General features: G+C 38.1%; 3 protein-coding genes and 1 pseudogene across 5 annotated transcripts in view; 3 read left to right on the forward strand and 1 right to left on the reverse strand.

The window, feature by feature from the left end:
- The first annotated feature begins 1,309 nt into the window (after positions 1-1,309).
- Positions 1,310-4,625, forward strand: LOC146495134 (coiled-coil domain-containing protein 106-like; annotated as a pseudogene). Its single transcript, XR_014871563.1, has 3 exons — positions 1,310-1,343; positions 3,078-3,278; positions 3,479-4,625. The product of XR_014871563.1 is annotated as a coiled-coil domain-containing protein 106-like (transcript).
- Positions 4,626-5,318: 693 nt separating this feature from the next.
- LOC146495135 (uncharacterized) overlaps positions 5,319-17,438 on the forward strand; it is a 34,355-nt gene continuing 22,235 nt past the window's right edge. The window contains exon 1 of one of the 2 annotated variants that reach the window (XM_085146791.1): positions 5,319-8,990. In XM_085146791.1, coding sequence (XP_085002917.1) covers positions 5,817-8,093 — 2,277 coding nt within the window. In that variant the 5' untranslated portion in view covers positions 5,319-5,816 and the 3' untranslated portion in view covers positions 8,094-8,990. Of the gene's footprint in view, positions 8,991-17,438 lie in introns of those variants that run through there. The other variant, XM_085146793.1, reaches the window with a different exon arrangement.
- Positions 9,775-12,155, reverse strand: LOC146495136 (uncharacterized). Its single transcript, XM_085146805.1, has 3 exons — positions 12,033-12,155; positions 11,649-11,849; positions 9,775-11,525 (listed from the first exon to the last, which is right to left on the reverse strand). Exons 1-3 carry the CDS (start codon positions 12,096-12,098, stop codon positions 10,932-10,934), a joined length of 861 nt encoding a protein of 286 aa, XP_085002931.1. The 5' UTR covers positions 12,099-12,155; the 3' UTR covers positions 9,775-10,931.
- Positions 14,083-17,407, forward strand: LOC146495137 (uncharacterized). Its single transcript, XM_085146790.1, has one exon. The coding sequence runs from the start codon at positions 14,229-14,231 to the stop codon at positions 16,503-16,505; it is 2,277 nt and encodes a 758-aa protein (XP_085002916.1). The 5' UTR covers positions 14,083-14,228; the 3' UTR covers positions 16,506-17,407.

Below are 17,438 nucleotides of genomic sequence, written 5' to 3' on the forward strand. Positions count from 1 at the left end.
ACCACCAACATTGCTGCCTGTGATTTGAAATGCATTCTGGGATACCTGGCTGCCCCAAGTCTACACAAGCAATCGATTATCTAGGATCGACCTGTTTTGACTTACTTTGCACGGCAACCAATCAAATGTTAGACAAGCTGCATGGGCAGCGTTAACCCCGCCCCCTGCGTTTGATGGGTGAGGTTGACAGATAAAATTATTTCATGATGAGAGCCAGGCGCCAGGACTGCCAAAATGAAATAAATAAATATATCATTAAATAATTAATTAAATGTGTCAATAATTAATTAAAATGTGAAATACATAAATAATTAATTAAATGTGTCAATAAATAATTAATTAAATGTGTCAATAATTAATTAAAATGTGAAATACATAAATAATTAATTAAATGTGTCAATAATTAATTAATTACATGTGTCATAACTATTTATTTAATTAATTATTTCCCATTTTAATTAATTATTGACACATTTAATTAATTATTTAATGGTGTATTTAATTAATTCATTATGGCAGTCCTGGCGTTCCATAATTAACATCAGGTAACACTGGAATAGCTCTAATACTATTGATTATTCCAAACATTTGATATCACTCTGTTGTATATTTTTAGTTTTTATCTTTTGTTTATGTGCATCAATAGATTTATATTAAACACCCCAGTAAGGTAGTACACATAAGGATTATTTGCCTTGTTTTACAAATGTCTAAACCATCATAGGTGGATATATCAAAACTTTTTTACAAAGTGGCTTTTTATAAATTCAAGTTGTAACCATTTTTAATCAATATTTTTCCCCAAGTTTAGATTAGAAATTATTTTATATATGTGTGTGTATATATATATATATATATATATATATATATATATATATATATATATATATATATATATATATATTAGGGGTGCAACGATACACAAAATTCACGGTTCGGTTCGGTTCGATACTTTGGTGTCACGGTTCGATATTTTTTCGATACACAAAAAAATGTTCATGCCTTTTTATTAATTTGTCATTTATTAAATTTTCACGGCACATTCTGCACCATCTCTCTGTGCGTTCATCATTTGTTTGAAGCCAGCTCACCTCCTGCAACCACTTTTCCGAGAATACGCGCTTCTTTTGTGGTTCGGACTCCTGACATTTCTTTGGAGGTGGAGGAACACCAAAGTAATTGCTTAAAGGAGCTTCTTCGACATCTTTAAGAGTTCTAAACAAATGTCTGTCCTCCTCCTGAAAATCTTATGTATGCAAACACGTGTTGCAACTTCTTATCTTGTGTGCGTTTTTTATTTTGACAGCGAATGCGCACCTGCGGACCACTAATGTGTAGACCTGGTTATTTAGCTCGTCATATTGCAGCCACAGAAATTCTTTTGTCCATGAAACCATAAAGCTGCACTTTCTTTTTGCCTTATAGTCTGATTTGTCATAACTTTTCCGTTTTGTGGTAAGCTTTTCTTTGGCTGTCACTTCTTCACCCTGACCTGTCTTATTTGGCTCAGCAGAACTAAAATATATATCCTGCTGCTTTTACACACACACTCACATAACGCTCAGCGATTCTCTGCGCGATCAACCTCTCACATGTTTAAGCTTGCTACGGGAGATTTCACTTGTCATGTTTGCATAGTAAGCTAACGATTGATAAGACGATGTCAGAGGAATTGGTGCGCAAATTATCATCAGTCACCAATCAGTGCTGTCGCTCTCTATACACAGTTCGCGTGATTGCAAAGTGAAAGCAAAAAACAAGCGCAAATTCAAACGCGATTTCAATATGTCACATATTGACAGTGGCTCACCGATGCCAATGACATAATTACCCAGCTACATTTCCGAAAGAATGCAAAAGCATTGACATATATTTTTCCTTCCTACGATAGGCCGACGAGCAGAGCAGGGCAGCCCAAATGGAAAAATCGCTAGCCCCGGGACGTCGGGCTAGCGATTTTGCGAGCCCTGTATCTGATTGAGGAATCACTCATCTTTGGAAAAGAGAGTTTATTACAGAGAAATGTCTCTTTCCAAAATAAAAGCTATACTATACGCTTCTTCTGGGCTATATTCTCAGCAGCATATTAAACATATCAGGTCCCCATAAGGAGAATCATGTGCTAACGGCTGTCTAATTGACTCGGGTAAAGTTTGTATGCGTGCTTGTTGTTTTTGTCTGCTTCCACTTGTCTTTGCACTAGGATGCTATCGGGTAAATGTGCAGTCATATTCGTTGTGTTCCCACTAGTGCTGTCAGCCTTAATCTGAAATGAGGTTAACGCCACAACACGGCAAATCTCCGTTAACGAGCTACCGCGGATTGCCCCGTGTGTGGGGCTGGACAGCGTCAACACATTAACGAGCTAACTGCGCTAACACACTAGTTCCCACTTACGTAATTGAGCATTGCGTGGCACATCTGACATACTGTTTTACTTTAGTCCATGACACGCTTACCTTCAGGGTCATACGTCACATGAAGACCAAAATAGTTCCAGACGCCAGATCTGAATGAGGGTGGGGGAGGTTCAATTTGCCATGTTGCAACAAGCTTAACTTCTGTCTAGCTAGCTTGCCCTGCGCTCAGTGAATCTGTGTTCGACTACTCTGCCTAGGCTGCAGTGTCAAGCGCAGATCCACTGAGCGCTCAACACAGACAGCACCGTCAGAAGGAAAGTTGATAAAATAAATTAAAAATGTTGTATTGTTCGATACATATGCGTACCGAACCGAAAGCACTGTATCGAACGGTTCAATATCGATACGAGTATCGTTGCACCCCTAATATATATATATATACACATGTATATATGTGTATGTGTATATGTGTATATATATATATATATATATGAGAGAGAGAGCGAGAGAGATACTTTATTCACATGATGATTTTCTTTAACAAAATCCGCATTCTCTTTAAGCACATAAGCTGACTAAATCGTCAATTGTGTAATTGAAAAACAGGGGGACTTTGAGGTAGCAGCTACTCTGCACATCTTTGTCACTCAGTGTAATCTGAGTGGTGTCAAATATCTTGTTTCTAAAACCAGTCATTTTCTTGTTTGCATCCTGCAGAGCAACCTAAAGACGAACCATTCAATGATCCTTTTTCATCGAAGGCTTCTGAAAACTCAGATTCATCTTCCGCATCTTCATCTGCATCGTCTGTGTGGTCATCCTCATCTTCATCCCCAAAGAAGCGAAAGCACAAATACAAGAAAAAACATTCATGAGCCAAGAAACCCAAGAAGGAGCAGAAGAAGGTCCCGCAGCGTGGTGAGCAAAAGATTTTGGAAGAGAAGATTGTACAGAAGAGGATACTATAAATGTGACATAAAACATAGTATTATGATTTTTATTTTTTCTAAAAACTACTCTGTGTTTGCTACGTCCTATATACATATCTATCTATCTATCTATCTGTCTATGCTTTGAGAATTTGCTTTTCTAATTATTTGCTTTGTTTTCATTTTTAGTTCAAACGCCAAATGATATACAATATGCGATACAAATCCCTCCTCAAGACATTTCCAAAGACGAAGACCATGACCAAAGCTTTTCAGAAGCATGGGCTCGACAGGAACACTGTTGTGTCTACTTCATCAGTTGGGGAGCTTGCTATTGCGGTCCCCAATGTTTACCAGGAGCTACTGTCCAACAGGCCTAGTGGAGAGACGGTACTAGCTTTTGCTAAGCGATGTGAGGCTGCAGTTCAAGGCAGTGATGAAGTAAAAAACAAAATAGAAAGTATGAAGGCCGCTGGTACTTTGCTTCCAATTCAAAGAGGGAAATCTGTCTGAAACCCTAATTTGTTCTAAGTAGTTTTGTTTGTTTTGAGCATATTGAGCTGAAGAAAAGATGTGCAAAACCAACCGTTTTTCAAAGATCTGTTCACGTATGTGTTGTTTCCACACAACTAAGAGATTTACCTGTTAGGTTAGTTTATTTTATTGTTTTTTTATGTTTTGATTTGTATAAACATGTGTAGAGTAAATAATACAGCTGTGCCGTGTCAGTTAAGGTAATTATAATTTTCCTTTGTCTTATGCCAGTGGCGAATTTAGGAATGGGATTTGTTTCCTTAATGTAGTTTTAGCTATCTTTAAAAGGCTTGTATATAAGTTTAGCAATGTTAAATAACTGTTGGTGCTTTATGCTTTTTATAGTAAGGCCCAATAATACTTACAAATGTTTGTTGGTCATAAATAAAGGTTGACATGTTTTAAACTTTACAACAAGGCTCTCTTTTGTGTTTATAAATGTTTAGTAGTCATTAATAAATGGTGTTATGCTTTACACTTTACAATAAGGCTCCCATCTAGCATTTGCACATGTTCATTAGTCATTAATAAATGGATTTATGCTTTGCACTTTACAATAAGGCTCCTATCTGGCATTTATAAATGTTTATTATTCATTAATAAATGTTTTATAATGGATAACTTGCACAGCTGTGGAGGCACCATCAATACTGAATGATACTTGCAAGATTTCTTGTGTTGTATTCACTGGCATCCACAGTGAAGACATCGTGGACAGCGGAGAATCTCCCGGTGGTGGAGCAGACTGGGACAGAGTTCCACTGATGAAAAAGAGAGTCACGATAAATTTTATAAAAATTTTAAAAAAAAAGATTCAGACCAAAAGATTTGTGATCTACACAATCCAAGCTGATCAACGATAAGCTCAGTATTTTTAATTTAATATATTTTTCATCTGCTTGAATGTTTCCTGGCTCACACAGTGCGCACCTGCTAGATTTTTGTTTGTTATTAATTTATTTTGAATGTCTAATCTTATCTTTGAATCGAACATTCATACATATATACACTATGTTCATTATAATAAGATACATATATACTGTCAAACACCACTCTGACATTCCATTCATGCTCAGCTGAATATTAAAATGGACAAATATGAGGCATATTTGTCCATTTTAATATTCATCTCTGCATACGCTATGATCATTATAGAATGACATGAAATATTAAAACTGAGCTTAATTTTCAACATAAGCAGTAGTCATATAAATTCATATACTCTTAAACGCAAATGGTGAACGTTTTTCTGCAGAATACGTACTTGCACCTTTTGTGATGTTCGCCAGTATTAGTTGTCTTTGTATTGCGGGTCTAAATAAATAATTAAATAAATCCTCCAGCACTGGTTGTTGTCACCTATTGCTAATGCTTTGACGCTGGTAACCTCTCATACGGTGTAAGAATTTAATTCAACTGTTTATCACAGAAAAAGTATGACTTGTAGGACACGTAAACCTAACACTAGCGGGGATAATGTTAGCTTAATAGCCAGCTCAACAGCTGTTGTTAGCTCTGGACAAGTGACTACAACAGCAGCGATGAGCCCCGATGAACGGAGCGGATGGGCTGTACATAAATGGATCGATCCGGGCGGGATACGGTGGGAAACGACAGACAACTTAAAGACAGGCTAAGTATAAGGATCGCTAAAGTCTGCTAAAAACAATCGTAATGCAAGCTGATCAAACTTGCAAATACACAATATCAAATTTAACCCATTCTGGTACAAAATGACATCATAATAGACTGTCCTTTGAACGTCACGACATTCGGCGATAACGTCACTTGAACTCCTTTGAAGACAGTTCTGGGGGCGGAGTCAGATCCCATAAATATCCCCCAAGTACATACCTTGAACCCATAGATCGCTATAGTTCTGAACTAGCTACGGTTTCAGTTTCCCTTGCAACACTTTCTCTCATTGAGTAGATCATTTTTCAAACACAGAATAACACGTCATATAAACTAAACTAAATACATTAATTTCAAAATGAGTTCCCTAAGCTACTTTGATATGCAGATGCTCAGAAATGAGATAGAACATTACAAACGAGCTGAAAAACGTCAGCTTGAGGAAATCCATGAAAAGAATTGTAGGATTTCAAGTCTTGAGGCATCTTTGAAAAAAGAGCAGGGACTGGTTGCAAAAATGAAAGAGGAGTCCAAAGAAATGCAGGTGCTCAAAAATGAAATGGAAAAGTACAAACAAGCTGAAAAACTTCAGCTTGAGGAAATCGATGAAAAGAATTGTAATATTTCAAATCTTGAGGCATCTTTGAAAAAAGAACAGGAACTGGTTGCAAAGATGAAAGAGGAGTCCAAAGAAATCCAGGTGCTCAGAAATGATATAGAAAATTACAAACAAGCTGAAAAACTTCAGCTTGAGGAAATTGATGAAAAGAATTCTAAGATTTCAAGTCTTGAGGCATCTTTGAAAGAAGAACAGGAACTGGTTGCTAAGATGACACAGGAATCCAAAGATGAAAAGATGGAAAAAATGGAAAATGTTTTGCTGGAAACCAAATCCCAGCTAAGTTCCGCAGAGTCACAGAATGTAGATCTCACAAACAAATATGAGGCAAAAATTCGGGCTCTTCATAATGCAATCAAACACCTTGAAAATAAATGTGCCACTGAAAAAACGATGCGGGACAAGAAAGAAAGAGAGGTGGAATCTCTGGTTGTCCTTAAAATAAAAAATGAGCAAGAAAAACAAGAACTCATGATGAAGCTAAGCAAGATGACTGAGGAAAAAAATGAAAAAGTTAAAGAACTGCAGAAACAAAATGAGCAGCTTCAGACTGAGATTCAGAACAATGAGAAGTACATTCATCGTAATGACTTCCTTGAAAGAAGGATAGACGAGCTTCTTACACTACCTGGGGAGGTGTACTGCCGTCAACAGAAAGTTAAAAGTGTGGAAGAAGAAAAAGAGAAACTACAGGCTGAACTTAAAAAGTGTCAAAGACAAAATGAGGAGTATAAAGCGGGAAAGCACTGCGCAATAGACGAGAAAAACAAACTGACAAAGAAAAATGATGAGCTGAAAGTACGTCTTAGGGAGAAGGAATGTAACAACATAACGTTGAGGAAAGAGTTAAAAGTCAAAGTCCTGGAATCTGAAAGTCAGATAAAGGAGCTGGCAAGGCAACGTTTTACTATCGACCGCCTGGAAAAATGCCTTAAGGTTAAAACTAAGCAAATAATTATATTTGAAAATGAGATGCAGGAATCTGGGAAGAAAATTTCATCCCAGGAAAATAAGATAGCCCGTCTGAAAACTGCTCTTAGCAAAGCAGAAAACGATCTGGAACTGGAGATAAAGAGAAGTGAAAATCTTAGGTCTGATAAAGTGCTCCTTTCTGAGACAAAGTTCTGCATTGAGAACAAACTCTATACAGCTAGAGACACTATAAAGACACTTCAGAATAAAATCAAAGAAAAGGCTCAAGAACTCCAAGAGACAAACGTAGACCTTGCCAATGCTAAGACCAGCTATAATGCTGTAAAGGCTGAGCTGGACATTATCAAACTGCAGCAGGCAGAACTAAAGAAAGAACACGAGAAACAGCTTAGCTCTGCAAATGACAACCTCTTCACAGTGAAGTCAAAGTTGACGCAAACTGTGGAGCATAAAGAAGAGGTTGAGAAAGCTCTGACAAAGTCCAAATACGCAGTATTGAGGCTTAAGCAAGTAATAGAAGAACTGGAAACTGACATTGGCATTCAACAAGAAAAGAATGCGGTACAGAAAAAAGAAAATGACGATCTGCTGCAACAGCTGAAGGGAATTTATGACACGCTCGGCCACACTGTGCAAGTCGAGAAAAAAGCCTCCCCAGAGCAGCAAAGAAAGGATGGGGATGAAAAAATAGACTGGAAAAAGGTGAGATTTGACCTGAGCAATGTGGAATACTTTCCATCCAAAGACGACAATGAGCTGAAAGAACAACTGAGCGAAATTAGAGACCTTAAGGGTAAAATGGGTAACAAGCTTACCACATATGACAGTAAGCTAAAAGCAGTGCGTGGCCTTCTACCTCCTATTTCCACTAGGGCCTGGTCTAAAACTGTAGAAAATTCAAACAAGCAGTCTGAGTCTAGAAGCTCACTCAAACTCAAGTCCACTGTTACTCCCAAGGCAGAAGAAGAAAGGGTTCATCCCCATCCACCTGTACGTAATTCCCAGTCAACTCTACGTAGAGTACACAATCCTGGTGCAAAAATAGTCAATCGCCGGCCTTCAGCCAAACCCAAACACATCTAAAAAACAAAGAAATAATCAGCTTTTAAGCTGGTTAAAACATATCTATTTTTTTGTTTCCAAAGTCAAAATAAATCACAAAGAGACAATATTACAAAACAAATTTAATACCCGCCCATCCTGAAGGTATATTACATCCGTAAACCAGGAGAGGCTGTATTTGCTATAACATCATAAATGTAAGACAATAAGGACATCTCTGCTGAAGGTTTCTTCCTGTTAAAAGGGAGTTTTTAGGGATGTGACTTTGCAATATTATATTATACATTATAATTTAATAAAGGTTTCAAATTGGCACAAATGTAAGACAATAAGGACATCTCTGCATGTGTGAGGAAGTGACATGCATTTCATCTATGTCGCTTCATCGCCCCCAACCGGTCGAGGTAGATGGCCGCCCCTCACTGAGCCTGGTTCTACTGAAGGTTTCTTCCTGTTAAAAGGGAGTTTTTCCTTCCCACTGTCGCCAAGTGCTTGCTCATAGGGGATCTTCGGATTGTTGGGTTTTCTCTGCATTATTGTAGGGATGTTACCTTGAAATATTATTATAATATAATTATTATAATATAATAAAGATTTAAAATAGGCACAAATGTAAGAAAATAATGAGATCTCTGCATGTGTGAAGAGGTGACATGCATTTCATCTATGTCGTTTCATCACCCCCAACCGGTCGAGGTAGATGGCCGCCCCTCACTGAGCCTGGTTCTACTGAAGGTTTCTTCCTGTTAAAAGGGAGGTTTTCCTTCCCACTGTCGCCAAGTGCTTGCTCATAGGGGATCTTCGGATTGTTGGGTTTTCTCTGCATTATTGTAGGGATGTTACCTTGAAATATTATATTATATATTATAATATAATAAAGGTTTAAAATTGGCACAAATAAAATTGATGTGAACTGAATTTTTCTTTTGATGTGTACAAGTGGTTGTATTTGAGTACTTTTGATCTGCTTTTATTCACTACTACGCACACACTGGCTTCAAAAACACAAAGTGATGCCAGTCCCCATGAAAAGGGAATTTTGGCTTCATTTTTGTACAGTGGCAGGAAGTGGAGTGAGGTTATTAAAATAGGCTGTTCTCAGCTATTTTTAAAGCTACATTTTAGTTAGTTTTTAGTTAGCAAACCTTTAGTGACTGTGGCCAAATACATATTTCATTTTTTAAAGTAAACACATTTTCAGTCATTCGCAGTCAGACATTGAGGAAAAGCACATGTTCGGTAGCTAATCCGTGTATTTACCATGACTAACGAAATATCTCTGCTGAAGTCACTGAGATGGTTTATATGAGAAATAGAAATATTACTGGCCTGATCAGTCACTAGGCAATGTTGCCGTTACTGTACCTTTATGAGTTACACAGTCAGAGCAACATGCTGGACTCTTCTTTAGCTCCTCTGTAGAGCCCATTATTAAATATGTGCAAACAGCAGCATGTTTTTGGCTCCCTCCACACATGGTCAAGGTCAAGTTTATTGATCGAGCACATTTCCAACAGCCCATGCTGCACAACTTGCTTTACAAACTAGAATGCAACTAAAACAAGTAAAATGCACAACAATGACGCAATAAAATGTAAATTAATAATAACACTAAAATAAAATAGAATGCCTTTAAATTACTTATTGGCAGCAGACGTGACGCAGTTTCATCTGAAGATGAATCAATGAAAGGATTGAAAAATGTTCTCACAGTTTTCTTCAGTCGCAAACTGTCTTTAATATCAGCTCCAGTTTCTAGCAGATATCTCATTTTCTTGATAACACAGCTGATACATACTCCAATGTTTAATGCAAGCAAAAACGTTTTGAATGCTTCTCAGAGGAGATCAAAGCACTCATAACACTGGTGTTAATTTTCAACACATTATCGGTCTTTACCACAGTAAAATCAGGTAGCTGTCATTCAATGCCAACATCAGCCTACCTGACAAAGCCAAACTAAACTAAGCTTTTCCCATCAACTTCCATCAGACATTATAGTTTATCCAAGCAAAATTTTAATTAAAAAATAACAGCATCTATGAAAGTACATGAATTATTGATTAAGCTATTTGAAAATGGTGAAAGACCAGTCTGATAAAAAGCTGAAAAGATGCTGACACCGTTGTATTTCACGTTAGAATGAATGAAACAAAACTGTAATGCCTGAAAGAAATGTACAGTGGATTTCTCATTTGACTATAAAATATAAATGACTTTTGCCGGAGGGACTGAATAGCCAAATTCAATATAAAGATCTACGGTTCCATCACGTTTGGCAGCAAATATCTCATTTATCAGTCCATAGTGGAAATAAATAAGCATTCAACCTCTGATTTGACATTTTATTACTGTCTTAACAAAAACTGCAGTCAGAAAACATGAAATTCTGCAAAAGAACGATACAAGCTGAACTCATTTTGGTTTGAAGTGAGTCAGATACCATTCATTCACTGACTCCATTTCGAATTTGCCATTTCCCAATTCAGTAGAGAGCTCTGACTTGAATCATGTGTGGAAGGGACAAAGTACAACTCTGAGCAGCACCGTACAGCACGCAGAGACAGTGTGCATCTCTATCGCTGCTGCAGGTATGAAGCTGTGAGGATCACTGACCAGAATGCATCACTTTAACAAACTGATGAAACCAGCTGTAACACAGGACTTGTTGTTTTGTTTTGTTTTTAATGCAGTCCAGCAAATGCGTTCTAGGAACAAAGAGTCAGCTGATTCATTTGCTACAATATAAGAGGTATTAGCAGTTCACCCTCCTTCTTAGCGTATGGCACAGTTTTTAAAAGTAGAGGCAAAGTTTCTGTTTAATGCTGTGAAAGCTCTGCCACACTCAGCTGTTATCCATCAGTGTTTAGCAGCCCGACTGGGCTTTTTAACAGTCTTCACTTTTACAGAGTTTTTGTATAGTAGCAGTCTCTCTGTGGTGTGAGGTGGCAAGCGGTTCCTTTTTGCTTTCACAATGCACGCAGCCATCGGACTGAAACGGTCAAAACCTCCAGATGTGGCGGGCACCGCCAGCAGCTTCTTGGCGAGGCCTTGGAGCTTCGGGAATCGAGAAGCACATTTCCAGTACTGAAGAGTAGAGTTGCTTTCCCACAGCGGTTCAGACAGGTACACGTCGAACTCTGACATCTTTAGAGTCTTTGCAGGCGGCTGAAGGAAGTTGAAGATGGACTTCCTCTTGAGGTTGTTTTCACTGATTTCAGGACAGTTGTTGTCTGAGCTGCCAGCACAAGTGTCCATCACGGCATCTGTCTGGCTTTCTTCTTTCACATCGTGCTCCAGCCCACTGCCTGTCTGATCTTTCTCTGCCTCAACAGTAGGAAAAGTTGAGGCTTCCATGTTTTCTAATGTGGACTCAACAATGCTGCGAGCCTCAGATTTTGACGGAGGTGTTAGGAAATCATTCTGTTCATCCTGGTTGTCATCAGAAAACGGCTGCAAAAAAAAAATGGTTGTTTTAAATGTAGACACATTTTTTTTCCTTTATCTACTCAACACGCATATTCAACTAAATATCAATCTACAGGAGTCCGCTATGCTTCTGGCCTAATTTGGTACCTGCAGTTTGATCCTAGGATCCAGCACAGCAGCTAGTATCATGTCCTTCTGGTGAATCACTGGCTGGAAGTGTGTGTAGAGGCCTGTGCGCAGGGCCTTGCAGAAGTGGGTGTAGTTGGTGACACAATTCTCCAAGGTTTTATCAAGTCCAATGAGGGACGGTATGATGAGAGACATAGTCACACCATTTCCCTGCAGGACCTCCGATAGATAAGACACAAACATGTCTTCTATTAAAGACCCCGTTCACATTTCTTCTTAGCCTGATTATGGGATTACTGAACAAAAGGTTACACATGTAGATTTGGAAATTTCATTATAGATGTTGAAGATGCCTGGTGTAATTATTGCACACATCAGGTTTTTATTAACTTGCTCTGTTACCTGTAAAGCCTCCTCAAAGGGCTCAAGAAGACCTAGAATGTCAATCACTTGTTCCCTCATAACCATGACCAGCGGTGGGGTGCTGGCTGTGTCACTAGCTCCAGACAGACTCCTGGACCATTCGCCATAATGATAGCATCATGGAGTTCCAACGACAGTTGCTAGAGGAAGGGCACAAAGACACATTGTACTCCTTCATCAAAACCTAATTTAAAAGAGAAAAAGGGCAAAAATAATCTTGTTAAAAGAGCTCAGGTCTGCATCTTTTCTGTAAAAAATTTGCCACATTACACTAAATAATGTAAGCAAGAGGAAACGTCTCTTAAATTCTGTTTTTCCTCCCTCGCAATGTAAATGAATATATTGAAACCCAGCTTTAAATACACTTGGAAATAACATTTAAATCCTTTAGTCTCATACCTCGCTCCAGTAGGGGCTGCTCAGAATCATTCATACCAGAGTAACCTGAGAGGATAATATATATTTAAGCTGAAATGCTAGAAGTGTGACAACATATCATCTCTTTAAACTGAAGCATTGTATTCCTTTTTGAAAAATACAAATTTGATGTCAGCAACATAAAAGTTTGAGACATGCAACAAAAGACAGGAGAAGCTCTGCAATGGTAAAATTAAGCCCCAATTCGAATTATGTTATTTAAAAAAAGTATCTGGCAGCAGTCCCAACTTACCTGAGCCTGAACTCACAGATGGCGTGATACCTAGGCTAAAAGGGAGATGGACAATCTGGGTTTATCAAAGCACACTTCAAAAGCAAAGCAATTGTAATTGTACAAGGGTGCACTCCTGCTCGTGACATGGATAACTTGCACAGCTGTGGAGGCACCATCAATGCTGAATGATATTTGCAAGTTTTCTTGTGTTGTATTCACTGGCATCCACAGTGAAGACATCGTAGACAGCGGAGAATCTCCCGGTGGTGGAGCAGACTGGGACAGAGTTCCACTGATGAAAAAGAGTCACGATGGATTTTATAAAAATTAAATAAAAAAAGATTCAGACCAAAAGATTTGTGATCTACACAATCCAAGCTGATCAACGATAAGCTCAGTATTTTTAATTTAATATATTTTTCATCTGCTCGAATGTTTCCTGGCTCACACAGTGCGCACCTGCTAGATTTTTGTTTGTTATTAATTTATTTTGAATGTCTAATCTTATCTTTGAATCGAACATTCATACATATATACACTATGTTCATTATAATAAGATACATATATACTGTCAAACACCACTCTGACATTCCATTCATGCTCAGCTGAATATTAAAATGGACAAATATGAGGCATATTTGTCCATTTTAATATTCATCTCTGCATACGCTATGATCATTATAGAATGACATGAAATATTAAAACTGAGCTTAATTTTCAACATAAGCAGTAGTCATATAAATTCATATACTCTTAAACGCAAATGGTGAACGTTTTTCTGCAGAATACGTACTTGTACCTTTTGTGATGTTCGCCAGTATTAGTTGTCTTTGTATTGCGGGTCTAAATAAATAATTAAATAAATCCTCCAGCACTGGTTGTTGTCACCTATTGCTAATGCTTTGACGCTGGAAACCTCTCATACGGTGTAAGAATTTAATTCAACTGTTTATCACAGAAAAAGTGTGACTTGTAGGACACGTAAACCTAACACTAGCGGGCATAATGTTAGCTTAATAGCCAGCTCAACAGCTGTTGTTAGCTCTGGACAAGTGACTACAACAGCAGCGATGAGCCCCGATGAACGGAGCGGATGGGCTGTACATAAATGGATCGATCCGGGCGGGATACGGTGGGAAACGACAGACAACTTAAAGACAGGCTAAGTATAAGGATCGCTAAAGTCTGCTAAAAAACAATCGTAATGCAAGCTGATCAAACTTGCAAATACACAATATCAAATTTAACCCATTCTGGTACAAAATGACATCATAATAGACTGTCCTTTGAACGTCACGACATTCGGCGATAACGTCACTTGAACTCCTTTGAAGACAGTTCTGGGGGCGGAGTCAGATCCCATAAATATCCCCCAAGTACATACCTTGAACCCATAGATCGCTATAGTTCTGAACTAGCTACGGTTTCAGTTTCCCTTGCAACACTTTCTCTCATTGAGTAGATCATTTTTCAAACACAGAATAACACGTCATATAAACTAAACTAAATACATTAATTTCAAAATGAGTTCCCTAAGCTACTTTGATATGCAGATGCTCAGAAATGAGATAGAACATTACAAACGAGCTGAAAAACGTCAGCTTGAGGAAATCCATGAAAAGAATTGTAGGATTTCAAGTCTTGAGGCATCTTTGAAAAAAGAGCAGGGACTGGTTGCAAAAATGAAAGAGGAGTCCAAAGAAATGCAGGTGCTCAAAAATGAAATGGAAAAGTACAAACAAGCTGAAAAACTTCAGCTTGAGGAAATCGATGAAAAGAATTGTAATATTTCAAATCTTGAGGCATCTTTGAAAAAAGAACAGGAACTGGTTGCAAAGATGAAAGAGGAGTCCAAAGAAATCCAGGTGCTCAGAAATGATATAGAAAATTACAAACAAGCTGAAAAACTTCAGCTTGAGGAAATTGATGAAAAGAATTCTAAGATTTCAAGTCTTGAGGCATCTTTGAAAGAAGAACAGGAACTGGTTGCTAAGATGACACAGGAATCCAAAGATGAAAAGATGGAAAAAATGGAAAATGTTTTGCTGGAAACCAAATCCCAGCTAAGTTCCGCAGAGTCACAGAATGTAGATCTCACAAACAAATATGAGGCAAAAATTCGGGCTCTTCGTAATGCAATCAAACACCTTGAAAATAAATGTGCCACTGAAAAAACGATGCGGGACAAGAAAGAAAGAGAGGTGGAATCTCTGGTTGTCCTTAAAATAAAAAATGAGCAAGAAAAACAAGAACTCATGATGAAGCTAAGCAAGATGACTGAGGAAAAAAATGAAAAAGTTAAAGAACTGCAGAAACAAAATGAGCAGCTTCAGACTGAGATTCAGAACAATGAGAAGTACATTCATCGTAATGACTTCCTTGAAAGAAGGATAGACGAGCTTCTTACACTACCTGGGGAGGTGTACTGCCGTCAACAGAAAGTTAAAAGTGTGGAAGAAGAAAAAGAGAAACTACAGGCTGAACTTAAAAAGTGTCAAAGACAAAATGAGGAGTATAAAGCGGGAAAGCACTGCGCAATAGACGAGAAAAACAAACTGACAAAGAAAAATGATGAGCTGAAAGTACGTCTTAGGGAGAAGGAATGTAACAACATAACGTTGAGGAAAGAGTTAAAAGTCAAAGTCCTGGAATCTGAAAGTCAGATAAAGGAGCTGGCAAGGCAACGTTTTACTATCGACCGCCTGGAAAAATGCCTTAAGGTTAAAACTAAGCAAATAATTATATTTGAAAATGAGACGCAGGAATCTGGGAAGAAAATTTCATCCCAGGAAAATAAGATAGCCCGTCTGAAAACTGCTCTTAGCAAAGCAGAAAACGATCTGGAACTGGAGATAAAGAGAAGTGAAAATCTTAGGTCTGATAAAGTGCTCCTTTCTGAGACAAAGTTCTGCATTGAGAACAAACTCTATACAGCTAGAGACACTATAAAGACACTTCAGAATAAAATCAAAGAAAAGGCTCAAGAACTCCAAGAGACAAACGTAGACCTTGCCAATGCTAAGACCAGCTATAATGCTGTAAAGGCTGAGCTGGACATTATCAAACTGCAGCAGGCAGAACTAAAGAAAGAACACGAGAAACAGCTTAGCTCTGCAAATGACAACCTCTTCACAGTGAAGTCAAAGTTGACGCAAACTGTGGAGCATAAAGAAGAGGTTGAGAAAGCTCTGACAAAGTCCAAATACGCAGTATTGAGGCTTAAGCAAGTAATAGAAGAACTGGAAACTGACATTGGCATTCAACAAGAAAAGAATGCAGTACAGAAAAAAGAAAATGACGATCTGCTGCAACAGCTGAAGGGAATTTATGACACGCTCGGCCACACTGTGCAAGTCGAGAAAAAAGCCTCCCCAGAGCAGCAAAGAAAGGATGGGGATGAAATAATAGACTGGAAAAAGGTGAGATTTGACCTGAGCAATGTGGAATACTTTCCATCCAAAGACGACAATGAGCTGAAAGAACAACTGAGCGAAATTAGAGACCTTAAGGGTAAAATGGGTAACAAGCTTACCACATATGACAGTAAGCTAAAAGCAGTGCGTGGCCTTCTACCTCCTATTTCCACTAGGGCCTGGTCTAAAACTGTAGAAAATTCAAACAAGCAGTCTGAGTCTAGAAGCTCACTCAAACTCAAGTCCACTGTTACTCCCAAGGCAGAAGAAGAAAGGTTTCATCCCCATCCACCTGTACGTAATTCCCAGTCAACTCTACGTAGAGTACACAATCCTGGTGCAAAAATAGTCAATCGCCGGCCTTCAGCCAAACCCAAACACATCTAAAAAACAAAGAAATAATCAGCTTTTAAGCTGGTTAAAACATATCTATTTTTTTGTTTCCAAAGTCAAAATAAATCACAAAGAGACAATATTAGAAAACAAATTTAATACCCGCCCATCCTGAAGGTATATTACATCCGTAAACCAGGAGAGGCTGTATTTGCTATAACATCATAAATGTAAGACAATAAGGACATCTCTGCTGAAGGTTTCTTCCTGTTAAAAGGGAGTTTTTAGGGATGTGACTTTGCAATATTATATTATACATTATAATTTAATAAAGGTTTCAAATTGGCACAAATGTAAGACAATAAGGACATCTCTGCATGTGTGAGGAAGTGACATGCATTTCATCTATGTCGCTTCATCGCCCCCAACCGGTCGAGGTAGATGGCCGCCCCTCACTGAGCCTGGTTCTACTGAAGGTTTCTTCCTGTTAAAAGGGAGTTTTTCCTTCCCACTGTCGCCAAGTGCTTGCTCATAGGGGATCTTCGGATTGTTGGGTTTTCTCTGCATTATTGTAGGGATGTTACCTTGAAATATTATTATAATATAATATAATTATTATAATATAATAAAGATTTAAAATAGGCACAAATGTAAGAAAATAATGAGATCTCTGCATGTGTGAAGAGGTGACATGCATTTCATCTATGTCGTTTCATCACCCCCAACCGGTCGAGGTAGATGGCCGCCCCTCACTGAGCCTGGTTCTACTGAAGGTTTCTTCCTGTTAAAAGGGAGGTTTTCCTTCCCACTGTCGCCAAGTGCTTGCTCATAGGGGATCTTCGGATTGTTGGGTTTTCTCTGCATTATTGTAGGGATGTTACCTTGAAATATTATATTATATATTATAATATAATAAAGGTTTAAAATTGGCACAAATAAAATTGATGTGAACTGAATTTTTCTTTTGATGTGTACAAGTCGTTGTAT

This window comes from Neolamprologus multifasciatus, chromosome 20 (genome assembly GCF_963576455.1).
Source record: "Neolamprologus multifasciatus chromosome 20, fNeoMul1.2, whole genome shotgun sequence".
Classification (NCBI taxonomy): Eukaryota; Metazoa; Chordata; class Actinopteri; order Cichliformes; family Cichlidae; genus Neolamprologus; species Neolamprologus multifasciatus.